The sequence below is a fragment of the Crocodylus siamensis genome, chromosome 12 (assembly GCF_052110815.1).
Source record: "Crocodylus siamensis isolate JL-2025a chromosome 12, ASM5211081v1, whole genome shotgun sequence".
In the NCBI taxonomy this organism is placed as follows: domain Eukaryota; kingdom Metazoa; phylum Chordata; order Crocodylia; family Crocodylidae; genus Crocodylus; species Crocodylus siamensis.
The window spans coordinates 11,817,271-11,831,273 of NC_143406.1; the positions used below are offsets into that span (position 1 = coordinate 11,817,271).

At 40.8% G+C, this 14,003-nt stretch overlaps 1 protein-coding gene across 3 annotated transcripts in view; it reads right to left on the bottom strand.

Annotated features, from left to right (window-relative positions):
• Positions 1-4,279: 4,279 nt before the first annotated feature.
• The window catches only part of NADK (NAD kinase), a 41,209-nt gene continuing 31,485 nt past the window's right edge, over positions 4,280-14,003 (bottom strand). For all 3 annotated transcript variants that reach the window (XM_090024055.1, XM_090024053.1, XM_090024054.1), the window contains 3 exons: positions 12,536-12,693; positions 9,796-9,878; positions 4,280-7,863 (listed from right to left, as the gene is read on the bottom strand). In XM_090024055.1, the coding sequence (XP_089880181.1) occupies positions 7,716-7,863; positions 9,796-9,878; positions 12,536-12,693 (389 nt within the window). In that variant the 3' untranslated portion in view covers positions 4,280-7,715. The remainder of the gene's footprint in view (positions 7,864-9,795; positions 9,879-12,535; positions 12,694-14,003) is intronic.

Genomic DNA, 14,003 nt, shown 5'->3' on the forward strand with positions numbered 1-14,003 from the left:
ATTTTTGGAGGATCCCAGGACTCATGACAAGAACACTCAAGTTTCAGTCAGGTGTGGAGGGCTAATTAGCACATGAATTCTTTGCGGGGGGGGGAGGGATCTGGAGTCCAAACATACTGAGCAGTGTTGAGCTGTGGTGTCACCATGGCTTGAAATGCTCTCAACTTTGCTGGGGCCCACCCAGTGAACTATATGATAAATCAGGATCATTTTGGCTTTAGGCCATTATCACAGAGTTTTTATTGTATACAAGTAGGTGCCAAAATGCTGCTTAAAAGTGTTTTTATGGAATGTGTGTACTAAAAATTACAGTAATTCAAAAGAGGTTCAATGCAGCAATTCTCGATGAACTAAGTCTATGGGTACTATATGCAAATTACTATAGCTATGTGTATTTTAAGTTGAGTTTTTGCACATTTCTGCTCACTTCCATGTGCTCAGAGGGAGCAGGGTCTACCTGAGCACTGGGCCTACCTGATCCCCACCTTCCCGGATTTATTTTCATTTCCCCTGCTGTAGCAGTGGGATGGGGAGGGATTCAAGATAGACCTTCAATAATTAGATTCTACATCTGGACAATTATAACAAATTAACGGATTTTCCATATATAGAATCTTAACTATTGTGGGCTCTTATAATCAAGGTTATCTTACATTTGAGTAAATATGGTGACATGTTCCTTGTTAGTATTCCTCTTCTTTTTTATCTTCATCTAGCAACAAGAGGCAACATGAGTTGCATAAAGAGAAGAAATACAGCTGTAAATAGGAACAATATTAATCTCTTAACAAGAAACAGTGTGTTAAACCTGGAGGAATTAACCTTCAACTTCTAAGAGAAAACATTCTCGGCCCTGATTGAGGCCTGGTTGGACTCCTCTGGTTCTCTCCCCTAATGTTTCATGTCGTCTTTAAGTACCCCATGATATAAAGCATAATAACCTAGCAACCGAGTCCTTTTTAACAGCACACTGATGTTGCCACCAATATTTAGCCTTTAGTTACCAGCTCAACATAACAATCAACAGGAATATCTGAGCAATGAGCTCTTCCATTAAAGCTAATTTTGTTAGTGAATTTACTGCTTGTGCAAGTGAGAGCATAGGAGGGCAGTTTTGAAGCAGACATAACAGAGGCAGAGACAGGCATTGTGGAAGTTTTCCCACAGCTCTGAGATTATGCCCATTGTGAACTGCAACAGTCCTCCCAGCCTGACTTGCAAACAATGCCTTATATGCCAAGAATTTAAATTGTGGGCCTCTCCTGAGCAGATGTGGAATCATTAAACTAATGCAGGATCAACCAGCTTCACTTTTTCTAATGGCAAAGACCAGAATTGCATAAGCTCCCTGGAGCTGAAAGTCAAACATGACCCCCATCACCAGCTGACCCCAACAACCAACATCTAAAACCACCAGTACAGTATAAAGGGAAGTGACCCTAAGGCACCCGAGTCCATTCATCTTCCATATTGGTCATATCCTCAACACAAGTGTCATAATACAGTAATTTCTGTATGAAAAAGTCTCTAATAAAAACATTAAGCATGCTGGCCTCAAGACTGATCCCCGAAGAACCCCACCAGGAACTGCTTTCCAATCTGATAACTCACATTAGAACAGAAGCTGCTGTAGTCTCTCTTCAAACCAATTCTTTATCCATATTACAACTGCAGTATTGATCTCCCATCATCTCTGGTTCAGCCAATATTTTCCCCATGAGGTGCAGTGTCAAAAGCCTTGTTTTTTTCAATATTCATTCCCAAATGGACACAGTTCTAGCAGATGAGTTCAGCTATCCAACTATCAGCAAGCTATACCAAAGCTAGCAGGAAGATGCGGCTGTGTCGTTTCACTTTTACATCACTTGTTCAACTCTATCAAATCCCTCAAATACTCCTATGCAACTGGCTTCACCTTCTGAAGTGGACAACCCGATCTCCGTCATCAGCACCATAATGAATAATGGAAGTCTCTCTTCAGAACAGCATTATGAACAGCTAGCTGTTAATAACCATGACATTAAGTGCACACGATATAGGGAATACTACACATTTGCTTTATTCATGCAGTCATCTTCCTGCCAGTTCCTACTTTGCTTTATCCATGGATATCTGCAGCAGTGGTTAAACATGATTTTCCCTCAAGGCAGCTCTAATTAAAGAAATTGCCTGGATTTAGAGTTCTTCATTTCACTTCTGAAGGATACGAGAATGGACCCTGCTGTTCGCTTTCCTTATTAAGGATCACAGCATTAGGGCCACAGTTCTTTTGTTTCATTTTTTTTTTTTTTAATTAACACTGCCTCCCCTGCCCACCAGCACCATTTGGAAGAGAGTTTTAAATAACAATGGGTTATTCTACCTGCTACTTTAAAGGTGGCAGCTGCCACCAATTCCCTCTCCCCACTTAAATCAAAGAACATTCAATTGAAAACACACCCCAAAGAGCACATGAACTTAGCAAATAAGGAAGTAAGAATTTTATGCCTTTCAACCTTGTGCATATCACAGCATAACTATAAGGCATGAATGATCAATGTGAAGGTAAACACTTATAAAAACATCTTATGCAATTACATGGTTATTATAAGACAAATCCAACTTAATTGAAGTTACTGCAACTACTGTGCTGCTACTCCACTCCTCCCCTTTCACAAGATCAGTGACTATGTATGAGACTTTCTCTAAAAGGCAGCAGCACTGCAGTACAAGCAGGCATTCTCAAACTGGCTTTAGTTAAATACCTCTGGGTAACAGCAATGAAGATGTGATGGCACAGGCAGTATAAGCCCACTGGGGGCTCTCAATATTTACTGAGGCAATAGTGTGGACTGCAGGTGCATCTCCTCTGTTCTTGTTACCCAGCTCTCTAGGTTAAAGATAAGCCAAAAGGCTCACTTGCCACTTCTTTCATCTTGCTAACATGGCTGCAATGAGCAAGTCTCTAAGGTGTCACCCTGCCCTGCCTTCTGCCTGACTTCAGCTAACCACCTCTCCACCACCATTTTTTTTTTTTTTAAAGTGAGGAGCTAGCCGACATGATGGACCAGCACTAGGCCAAGTTTTGCCCTCGGCTGCACACAAATTTCTATTAACTTATATGGGAAGTGTCTATGCCATTCCTCTTCCCCCACTCCTTATTGCTAGATTATACTCATACTGCTCTCAAGGTTTTGGGAGATTGCAGGAATTCTTGTAAAGCAGCTTTCATGAAATGGAACTGATTCCCTTTTATGCCACTGCATCTCCTCCCTCAGACTGTTAGGGGCAGGAGGGGAGAGGGACCGTGAAGAGAGGTAAGGGTCAAACCCACACCATAAAGATCTTATTTACTTTTGGTGGAGGAAATAAGGGTTAGAGGTTTTTAGTCTTCTTAATATAAAAGGCTTTATTGCCCTGGTAACTGCAGTTCTGGTATGAAAAACACTGAGCAACTTGCACTGTGAATGTAATTTGGAACACCCGCTTTGACAGGAGGGAGATCTTGTGAGCCACATATGAACTGAATCATGAGAATCATCCCTTAGCAATAGAATGAGTTCTGCCAAGTAAGTGCCATGATGGGGCAACGATCATTCCCTGCCCCAAATTTAGGCAAGATAAAAATCATAATGCAGGATAGAGTTGCTGTGGTTTTTGGAAGGCATTTTGGTTCCAGCAAGCAGTTTCATAACTGGTGAGGCATGTTTCTCTGCATGGAGATGGTGAAACCCCTGCTGCTACATTCAAGTCAGAATGTTGGGTAATATAGCTTTTAAACAGAAGACCTAGCTGTAGTAAGCACCAGGTCTTCTTCATTATATGACTGTCAGTTTTATATGGCTGCAGAATATGTATGGAGTACTCTGAGACTATGCCTGAAAGTAGCTTGTACTTCCAGGCTAATTAAAGAACCCCTAGGAATAATCACTGGGTAAGAAACAAGGATGGCCTCAGAAAAAATGTTCAATCTTGAAACTTCTGTTGGGAAAACATATTATTTAAATGTTTCCCATTGTCCCTGTTCTTTACCCACAACTCTTGTAATCTCTTTCTTGGATCATTAAGAAAGTGCCTAAGTGAAGGGAAAAAATTGATTTTAACCCATAAGGTAATTGTCGGAAGCTTGATTCTTAAAGATTGGAAATAACCATGTACTTAGTGGCTCTTAAATCCACTTTTGCCTTATCTCTTGAACAGCAGTCCCTATAACTTACTCTAATACACTGCATTTGTAGTGCCTGTTTCTGTCCTGGCATGTCAAAATGCTCCTGCACAAAACAAGCTTAACAAAAAAAAAAAAAAAAAAAAGTGTTTATTTAAAGGACTGAAAATATTTGTTCTCAGCAATATTTAACATGTTTCCAATCATGAACAGTATGAAACATCAGGATATTTAAAAAAATAAGTTCAGTGCACTTTGAATTATACCATACATCAGTTTCAGTACTGCAATAACTTTCAATGTTTCTTTCTTATTTTCAAGGCTTTTACTGGAAATCACCACTGCCTTTTCTTTAAACAAATGCTTTACAAGTCTCCATTTACACCCTGTCTAAACTTAAAAGGGCGGCTGGTTTACATCATCAAAGGAGAGATACAGTATATACCAACTTTTCCTGGTACACTTGAAACCAGTTCCCCAAATGGAATAAGTTAAGCAGTCAAATTGAATTTTTTTCTAGTCTAAATGAATTTTCAAAAGATTTTTGATGACAACTACAGCTAGAGAGAATTACACTCCTATCCAGCATAACCATGTGGGCAAAACTTTTCAAGTACAGACAAAGCTCTAGTTACTTGCTTGCAGAGGGCCATTTAGAAGAATTAAGAGTCTAGAAGGAGGGTTCTTACAGTTAAACAAATTCTTTCAAGTATTAACGCAAATCATTTGAGTCACTTTGTTTACAAAAAACTAGTAAGAAAACAAGATTAAATAACTTTTTCCAAAGTTAAAGCAGGAGCATGCATCCAAACACATTACTTTCCAGATGTCTCTGATTGTAGCTTTCATTTCAGCTGGCTAGTGATCCAAACAAGCTTTTGTCACTGAGTGGGAAGAGAAGGTGCCTTTCACAAGCGAAACTATGAAGAAATGCACTCAGAGCCAAATAATGCAATTGCCTCTGCATGTTAGATTAAATTTAATAAAACCGCATAAGTCCAATTTGGAGGGAGTAGTTACATAGGATGTGTTTAGAAATTACATTTTAGGAAGTGTACACTCTGAAAATTAATGTTCCATAATCTGTTCCATGTCATGAAAGATGTTTACTATTATAAAAAAAGCACAAATGAAAAAAAAAAAAAGTGCTGAAGATGCAATTTTAGTTTTTAAAAAATTGTAAGTTCAGTATAAGTCTCTTTCTTACTCATTTTGCCTTACCACCACTTCAACGGGTTATTTCCACTTCCTATCTTACTAAGCCTTCTGGCTTATATTCATTTATCAGGATATTTATACCTCCACTAAAAATTAAAGGCTTTACCCTGTTCCTTTCTCAGTTATTGCATGTTTAAATAAGGAAATGTATATTTTTCAAAGCAAAATATGTTTCTATAGCTCAGAAAGAAAACAGCTATTCAGAAACTGAATACTGTCTAGAAAACCCGTAAGCAGCTTTAAACAGTGATAAAATAGTTACTGTAAATTCAAGTGAAAACAAAACAAAACAAAAGCTCCAAAGATATCTGAACATGCTCAACGATAACATCACAAGTTCTGCTTGTCCAGACCAAACTAAACAATAGTCTAATTTACAAAGTATTTACAAACTGAACATCAATTTATATTAACACAATTTTAGTGCGCTATTACATCATTAGTGGAGAGCTACAATTTGCTCTCATCTTAATGGGACAAAATTAAACACACTAGGGCAACATCCAACAAGGAAGAGATATTAACTCAGAGGACTTCAGGCTAGGTAGAGCATGGGAATTAGTACATTTCCCATTATTAACCCTGACCACACAAACAAGAGTAAGACAACCATGAAAAGTTCAACAGAACTCATTTCACTTGCAGAAAACCCCACACTTAATCAAGAAGAAACAGATTCCTCTGCCATAACATGCCTTATACTGCAAGACTAGCAGAGATCGTCCATCCCTTTAATGGTCTATGCAGAGGTTATTTGAAAATATTAGGATTAGGATAGCATGGTAGTGAGAGACTATACCACAAAGAACATTAATGTAAACATTATAACTGGGTTTGATTATTTTTTCTTAGTAAAAGCTCAGTACAAACCCTTTTTTTAAACTACTTATCTTCATAAAAGCATGTACAATAAAATTATGTACATAAACAGGTTAGAAACATTTGAAAGAATCTTAAAAAAGTACATACAAGACTTAAAACATCTTGAAGTGTGCTGAAGGCACCATCGCTACTATGCTGGGAATGTGTCCTGTTTCTGATCAGCCTACCAATGCAGTATCCCCTTTTTGTTACTCAAGGGCCCAACCCTTGAGTACTGAGCACCCTTCCACGTCAATGGGGAGTTAAGGGCATTCAGGTCCTAATTTACAATGCTCATATTTCTCAGAATAAGCAACAGCATCAGTGGTCAGTGATTTTAGACAACATAGTAGTAGTCCAAGTCCAGGCTCTTCTGGCTCTGGCAAAAGCTTGTCATTTACAATCTCAAATGATGTTTATTTCAGGGAGTACAAAAATTCTACACATTTCTAAAGCTCCCAACCGTGCTGAAAAAGCAGGGAACTGCTGAGGATAAATCAGTTAATGTACACATTAACAGAGTAACACTTTACCAACTGTCCAGTCAACCCTGTCTTTTTGGATGGTAAGAACAGTGATAAGGCCAGACAATGTTAATTTAAGTGGCAGAAATAAGAGGGTTTTCAACAGTTTTAACTACTAAAAATAAAGAGTTTAATCAGTATAACTAACTGTTTCTTTCCCCCAAAAGTCTTGCCACACTTGCATGTAAGGGCAAAGGATTTAAGTGTTGTCTCAATGGGAAGGCATTCCAAGTAAGATTCCTTTGTTTTAAAGGAAGAGAAATCTTAACAGAGAACAACAAATATACCAAACTAACTAGAATATTTTAATTCACTTTTCTATTATTTACGTATACAACCTACCATGTCACTTTGCAAATTGCTGGTTACAATCAAGATCGCAGGTGTTTTGGATACTGATTACCAGAGCTGACCCGAACAGGGTGGGGGGGCCCAAGGCAAATCAGCTCGCATGGGGCCCTACCTTGACCCAATCCTGTGCACCCTGGATATGAAGAAGCCAATGGCAGTAGTGCCAGCAGCAGGGAGGGAGGGTAGCAAGCGGCTGGATGCGAAGCTGGCAGCAGTGGCACAGATGCGCTACAGCCACTCCACTGGGCTCCATGGGACCCCATGAAGTGCAGGGCCCAGGACGGTTGCCTTGATTCGTGCCTACCCCACCCCAGGACGGCCCTGCTGATTAGCAATATCAACCCATTTTAAAATTTGAAAATTAAAAAAATTAAGTTTAGCTGACAAAAGTCAGATTTTTAAACCTTAAAATTCCTACTGCCAGTGGATTGGATGTAACATGATCACTTCCGGTCATCAGCAGATCAGACTGCTATGAGGTACATCACTGTTTAAAATATGTGCCTATTGTGTTTATTCCCAGGAGCTACAGGATTTAAAACCAAAACCCCCTTTTTTAAAAAAAAAAAAGGGATACTGCCACATTAAACCACATGAACATCATTAGCTTTCAACATTCAAAATTCTTCTTCTTCAACAGCAAAGTTATTTTGCTTCTTCCGAACATTCCAGTGTAAACACTCAGCCAGGCTTTCGAACCAGTCGCTCACAGGATCTCGGAAACAGATTGAAGGAAGAGGATAGCAAGAGGTAGTGATGCTAATACTGCAACACAGGAATACCCTCAGTTAGTAAAGAAGTAACATAAAAAATGCAATAAAATCGTACTTTGGTATTTGTAGAATCAGGAAACCTTTTTTAATCTTTAGGTCTATAAGTATTCAAATCTCTGGGCAATGGTTAATTTCTGAAATTTGTTGCTGGCCAAGCTGGGACACAGTACTTACATAATACAACAAGCAGAATGCCTTAGAAACGTCAGTAGAGATACAATGCTATAGGTAAGAATTATTGTGAGCAGAGTCCACAGCCAGCCTGCCTTATCCCCCTATTTCTCTTTCCTGCTCTAGAGAGTCTTGCATCTCTTTGCTGGGGTTCACAAGACCACCCTTGGGTCAGCTCAAAAATAATTGATCCTTAAACCTCAAGTCCTAAAACTTAAAGGCAGCAAATAACATAGTCCAACATCACTGCCATAGCATCAATCTGATCAAATGTGCAGACTCCCAATGCATCTTACTGCTCAACTGCAGGGGGGGAAAAAACCCCCCAACAAATTCCAGAGTGAAAGATCCTTGCACTGTCCTGTTCTTCATCTTCCCACAAATATGGATCAGAAAAGCATAGTGGTCAGACAGCAAAATGGATCTATAAGAATAAAATAAACTATGCAGCAGAGAGCTTGGGGTTGATCTGAGCTCTTTCTTACTAATCCACATTTCTGTACTGGGAAAGAGGACAAGTCCTTTAAACTAGAGTTTCCCAACCCATGGGTCATAATCCAAAAGTGGGTTTGCAAGAACATATGAAAGGGTTGCAAACAAACTTTAAAAATGGATTCTCCTTTAAAAGGACAAAAACCTGGGAAACCATGGGCTTTCCCTTGCAGGCTGGCAGAGTTCCAGCCTCCAAGGGGCTGCTGGGGACTCCCATGGTCCACACTTCCTCCCACCCTGCCCTATACACTGGGGGACTGCGGCAGAGGACAGTGGGTTGGGAGTGAAGTGCACCAGCAGGGCCAGGGGACTATTTTCTACTTAAACTATTTACTGGGTCGGGACTGGCCAGTGATGTTTACAAACGGGTCCCAATACAAAAAATTTAGAACCACTGCTTTAAAGCACTGCACCGTGTCTTGGGAGCTGCAGACTCCTGCCACTGAATGTAATAAGGGCCCAATGTATCTGCTATTATAAAAGCTCATCTGAACACAGGCAAAGTGCCTTCATCTGTGGCAGGGGGCATAGCACTCTTTTTTGGACCTCTTGCGTATAATAAGACTCCTTTGCAGCAGTGGGACACTGACAGCCCTCATCCTCCTGCTTTACCTGTGGCAAGTTATGGAGCTTTTGGTGCCTTTGGGCAACATGCCTCATAACTGTACAGCGGGGTTGATTATATAGCTACAGGAATAAGTTAAAGGAAAACTTGTAAGGGATGGACTAGGTAGGGATGAACCTACTTCAAGCAGGGCGTTGGATCAGATGATCTCAGGAGGTCCGTTCCAGCCCTACTTTTCTACAAAGAAGACCTTTGCTCTTTTTTTCTAGATTGGCTTTGCAATTTTATTCAATGGTATATGTGCCAAATAATGCCTTCTTGAGAGGTAATGAGCACACGCTACTCCTGTTGACTTCACTGTGTTCAGCAGTCCCAAGATCTAGTCCATGAGCTGAAGTTCACAGATTTCTTTAAGGGCATGACCTTTTTCTCCAACTCCTATTTGGATGTCCTTTTCCCCCGTGCCAACATTTCATCTGCTTTTAAAAATGTGCCTATTTTTTTTCCAAGCAGGAGTATCCAAAACATTTTTGCTAACCTTGCCACTTATAAGCAATTATAAAACTTATAAAATATTCATTTCTGCTGCCACCACCAATACCTTACAGTCCTAGCCAACATGAGGGAAATTCAAAAGAGTGTGGCTGCACAACTCTCTCAATGCTTAAGAAGTCACAACCAAAGAGAAATTCTCACCTGTCTCCATGGCAGATTTCCTGTCTCTTCCTCCCATCAAACGAAACCCATGCTGTATTCCGGGCATCAGGGGACAGCGTAATCTAAGAAAGGACAAAACACAAGAATTAAAAATGCAGCTTTCTGAGCTGAAGGACCGAGAAAAGAACATATCCTTTTTTTTTTTTTTTTTTTACTCTCCTGTATCTAGTGTACATAGAGATTTTATTTCCTCTACTGTCTTTTTCTGCTGAAAGTTTTACAGGATTGTGGATACAAGTTTAATATTATGCATATTGCAAATATAATGGAGGCATACAGTTATGTGCACAGCAATGCCTTCCCTAACAATTCTAGTAAGGTTATTTACTATAAAGGCATTCCAGTTACAGAAGACCTGAACTCCATATAAGAGTTAACATACTGCTCAATTCAATGAGATCAGTAGTCTTAGTTTTACTTCTGGGTGGACTTTTGTGATCAGCGTTTTGAAATACAGATGTGTGAACTTTGTAGGCTTTATGTAAAACTTTCAAATTTAAGAGGCTATAGTTAGACCTGGGTATTTGAGGAGTCAAAAATACCCAGTCAATTGACCGGTCAAATATTGTAAAAAAAGTGTCAAGTAATGTAAAGATTAATTTATTAGAACAGTGAGAGACTAATCTTCAATAAGTTAGATATTTATGTTAATTACATAAAATTACATAAGTTATGTTAACAAAACAAGATTGTTGACTGTTACTGTGAAACAATTAAACTAATTTATTACAAGTTTTTCAAATTTATTCTAGCTAGCAACATGGGTTACATATAAGTGTGAACAAAATTCAACTGTTCTTCTTTTTGGATTTTACCCTGGAATGTCAGGGTCAGCCCAAAGAGTTACAAATTATAAGAAAAAATGAAATTGAAACATACATAGAAATTATAAAAGGTCAGCTTTTCCATGCTGCTGGTTTTCATTTCCTCCTCAACCCAGAGTTAGCTCTTGCAGCCCCATATGGCTTAATGAAGGGGAAGACAGAATGAGAGAATTGGCTGGAAGAGCTCAGGGCCAGGATACCTGCTCCTTGAGAAAGGGGATAAGGGGGTGATGTATATAGATGTCTTGCCTCCTGCAGGACTGGGAGGCAAGGAGCCCTCACTTCTGCCCTTTGCTAACAAATGACAGTGTGACGGAAAAAATGGTAGGCCACCACCTATACAAGGGCATTCATGGCTTCATGGAGTATTTAACAGCATCTGACCATGGTCAAATAAATGGTCAACTGACTATTTGTTTAGCCAACTGACCACTTGGCCAACCGTACCATATGCATAATTTATGGTATGAGCTGTCTTGAGATGATTGATTTCTGCCATATTGCCAACTGTATAGATAAACTGTAGCTTGATGTAGGTGCCATGAATAAGCAACCAATTCAAATGGTAAAAAAAAAAAAAAAAAAAAAAAAAATCCTTTTTAAACTTCTCATACCCTCACAAAACACCAAGATTTCTCCGTTATATGGACTGGCAGACTAAAACAGTTGTGCAAAATATTAACACACAAAACCAGTGAAATAAATTTATTTGTGGCCAATATCTATTACAAGAAAATCCACTCTGAGCACAGATTGGACACGACAAGTTTTGGGAGGTTTTTTTTTTTTTTTTTGCAAAACTATATGCAATTAAGATTATCATCCTTCTAAATAAGTATAAGTATATCTGCTCACATCTGCTAGTCTCGAAAATTCCCATTCCTGACAGTTCTGCATCAATGATTCTTAACCACGGTATCAGGGCACACTGAAGTGACTTGAGATCTTTTAAAGGGTGCTATGAGATGCAAGGAAGATAAGCAGATATGAACAGATAAGTGTAGGCTCAGGCTCCCCTTTGCCTGACAGATGGCTTGCTTCCACTGCCCAACACTTCTGCAAGGAGTTAAACACTGTAATAAATAAATTACTTTTTGAAATGGGGTGCTGCTTAATTCACAAAAGTTACAGAGTGCTGCCTCGAATCAATACGGTTAAGAACCATTGTTCTACATATGGGCATAGTGCCTAATAATAAACAAACTTTATGTCCTTTGCTTTGGTCAATCTTATAATATTTATCTTCTTATTGGGCACATCTACAGGTGCAATTAATTCACAGCAATAACCCTGGCACATACTACACCGGCATTTATTTGAACATGCACCCAGGACCACAGGATGTTGAGCCGGGTTGGAGCAGCCCCAGATAGCAGAGGGCCCAGGGGGTCAGCCTGCCAGTCTAAGACTGCCCTGATCCAGCTCAATGTGCTGCAGAGGGGCTGGATGGGCACAAGGGTGCTCCAGTGGGGGGCTAGCCAGGAGGCAGCCCCCACACTGAAGCATGCTTGTGCCCCAGTCATCCCTATCAGCATTTACACGTGCATTGCTATGCACTAAAAACCTCTGCCACAGGTTAGTATCTGTATTTACAAGTACTAACCTGTGACAGAGTTTATTAGGTTTACTGTGGTCCAATAGGGCTACATCTGTGAATGCTGAGATGATTACTGTGGAGCTAGTTAGGCAGCTCCACAGTAAACATCTTGTGTAGAAGTGCCCATTTTGTACCTGTAGTGGTGTGTGAGGTTTCAAGTAGTCATTCTGAGGAAACCTTGGGTAAATGGCCGTCTGCAAATGCAGGGGCCTGGATTTAGGGACGAGAAAGGGCTTCCTGGGCCAATGTTCTTATCTCCGACAATTTACTTCTTTGAACAAAGAGAACAAAAGCTAACCTTGAGCTCCACTCCTGCAGGGACAACAATGGGTCTGAAGGACAATGAATGAGGACAGATTGGGGTGATCATGATTGCAGGAACATTTGGATGAATCATTGAAGCTCCAGCTGCAGCAGCATAAGCAGTACTACCAGTCGGTGTGGAAACGATAACACCTGTGAACAGAACACAAGTTTTACTTACGCGTGCTCGGCTGAAAGTAATACTTTAAAGCAGTGGTTTTCAACCTTTTTTCACTTGTGGACCCCTTTGGAAATTTTAAATGGAGGTGCCAACCCCTCTGAATTGTAGGTGTGGGTATTCACATTTTTGATCAATCAGTCATCTTTTGCAAACCCCTTAGATGTAGTCTACGGACCCCCAGGAGCCTGGAGACCACAGGCTGAAAACCACTGCTTTAAAGGTAAGGCTAGGCAACAGGAAGTTGCACTTCTGTCATTTAAAGCTACTAAAAAACATCTGACCTTATCCCAAGTTGGATTTCTTGACCATGAGTCACCTGAGGCTTGATTTTAGCTATAAGCTTTTAAAATATTAAAGAGACTGAGTTAGATGAAATTGGGAAGTCTACAGGCTGAACTCAGATTTCCAAGGAAAGGAGTGAACCAGATACATGAATGGGGGCCAGAAACTCCCTTCCAATTCAACCACTGACAGACTATTTCTCTTGCATCAATTTGCACATCTGTACTGCACATACACACATACCTATGAGGGTAGGAAGATTCATATCTGTTAAGAGCTTTATGGATGAAATGTCAATATTTAACAATAGAGGTACACTGATACATTGGTTCATATTGGATCAGCACTGAAAAGGAAAACTGACATTGGCAAAATCCGGTTATTTTAGCTGGTGTGGCCAATAACATCGCTAATAAATGCTGTGTGCATGTGCGCAGCCACAGCTCACACACGGCCAGGAATGCAGCCTGACAGCTTGGAGAGCAAGGGCTTCCTGTGTTTTGGAGAGCAGTGTCTGGCCAATAAGTATGTGGTGGGGGGGAAGTGGTGTGGCGGGGGCAGATGGAGGCCCCATGGTGAGGCAGGGAATGGGGCTGGATGGGGCAGGACAGAGCCATGAGCAACTCATCCAGGAGTTGGGGTGCAACTCCTGTTATTGCATGCACCCCAGGGGAGGCACTGGTGAGGGCAGGCTCCCCGCTGCATGCTCAGGGCCAGGGGCTGTGCTGGGCTCCTTCTGGCAGGGCCTGGACCAGGGTTGTGCTTGGGGCAGGCAGCAGTGGTGCTAGAAGGGGGCTATAGGGTGGACTACAGCCACCCCAAAATTTACCATAGCCCACCCTCCCAGCACCACCACCTGCCCTGAGTGCAGCCCTGGTCCAACCCTCACTGGGAAGAGCCTGGTATCACTCCCCATCCCAAGTGCACAGCCTCACCCTAGCCCCATGCACAGATCCAGGGAAGCATGCCCCCCATGCCTTCCTGGGATGTGTGCAGTGGC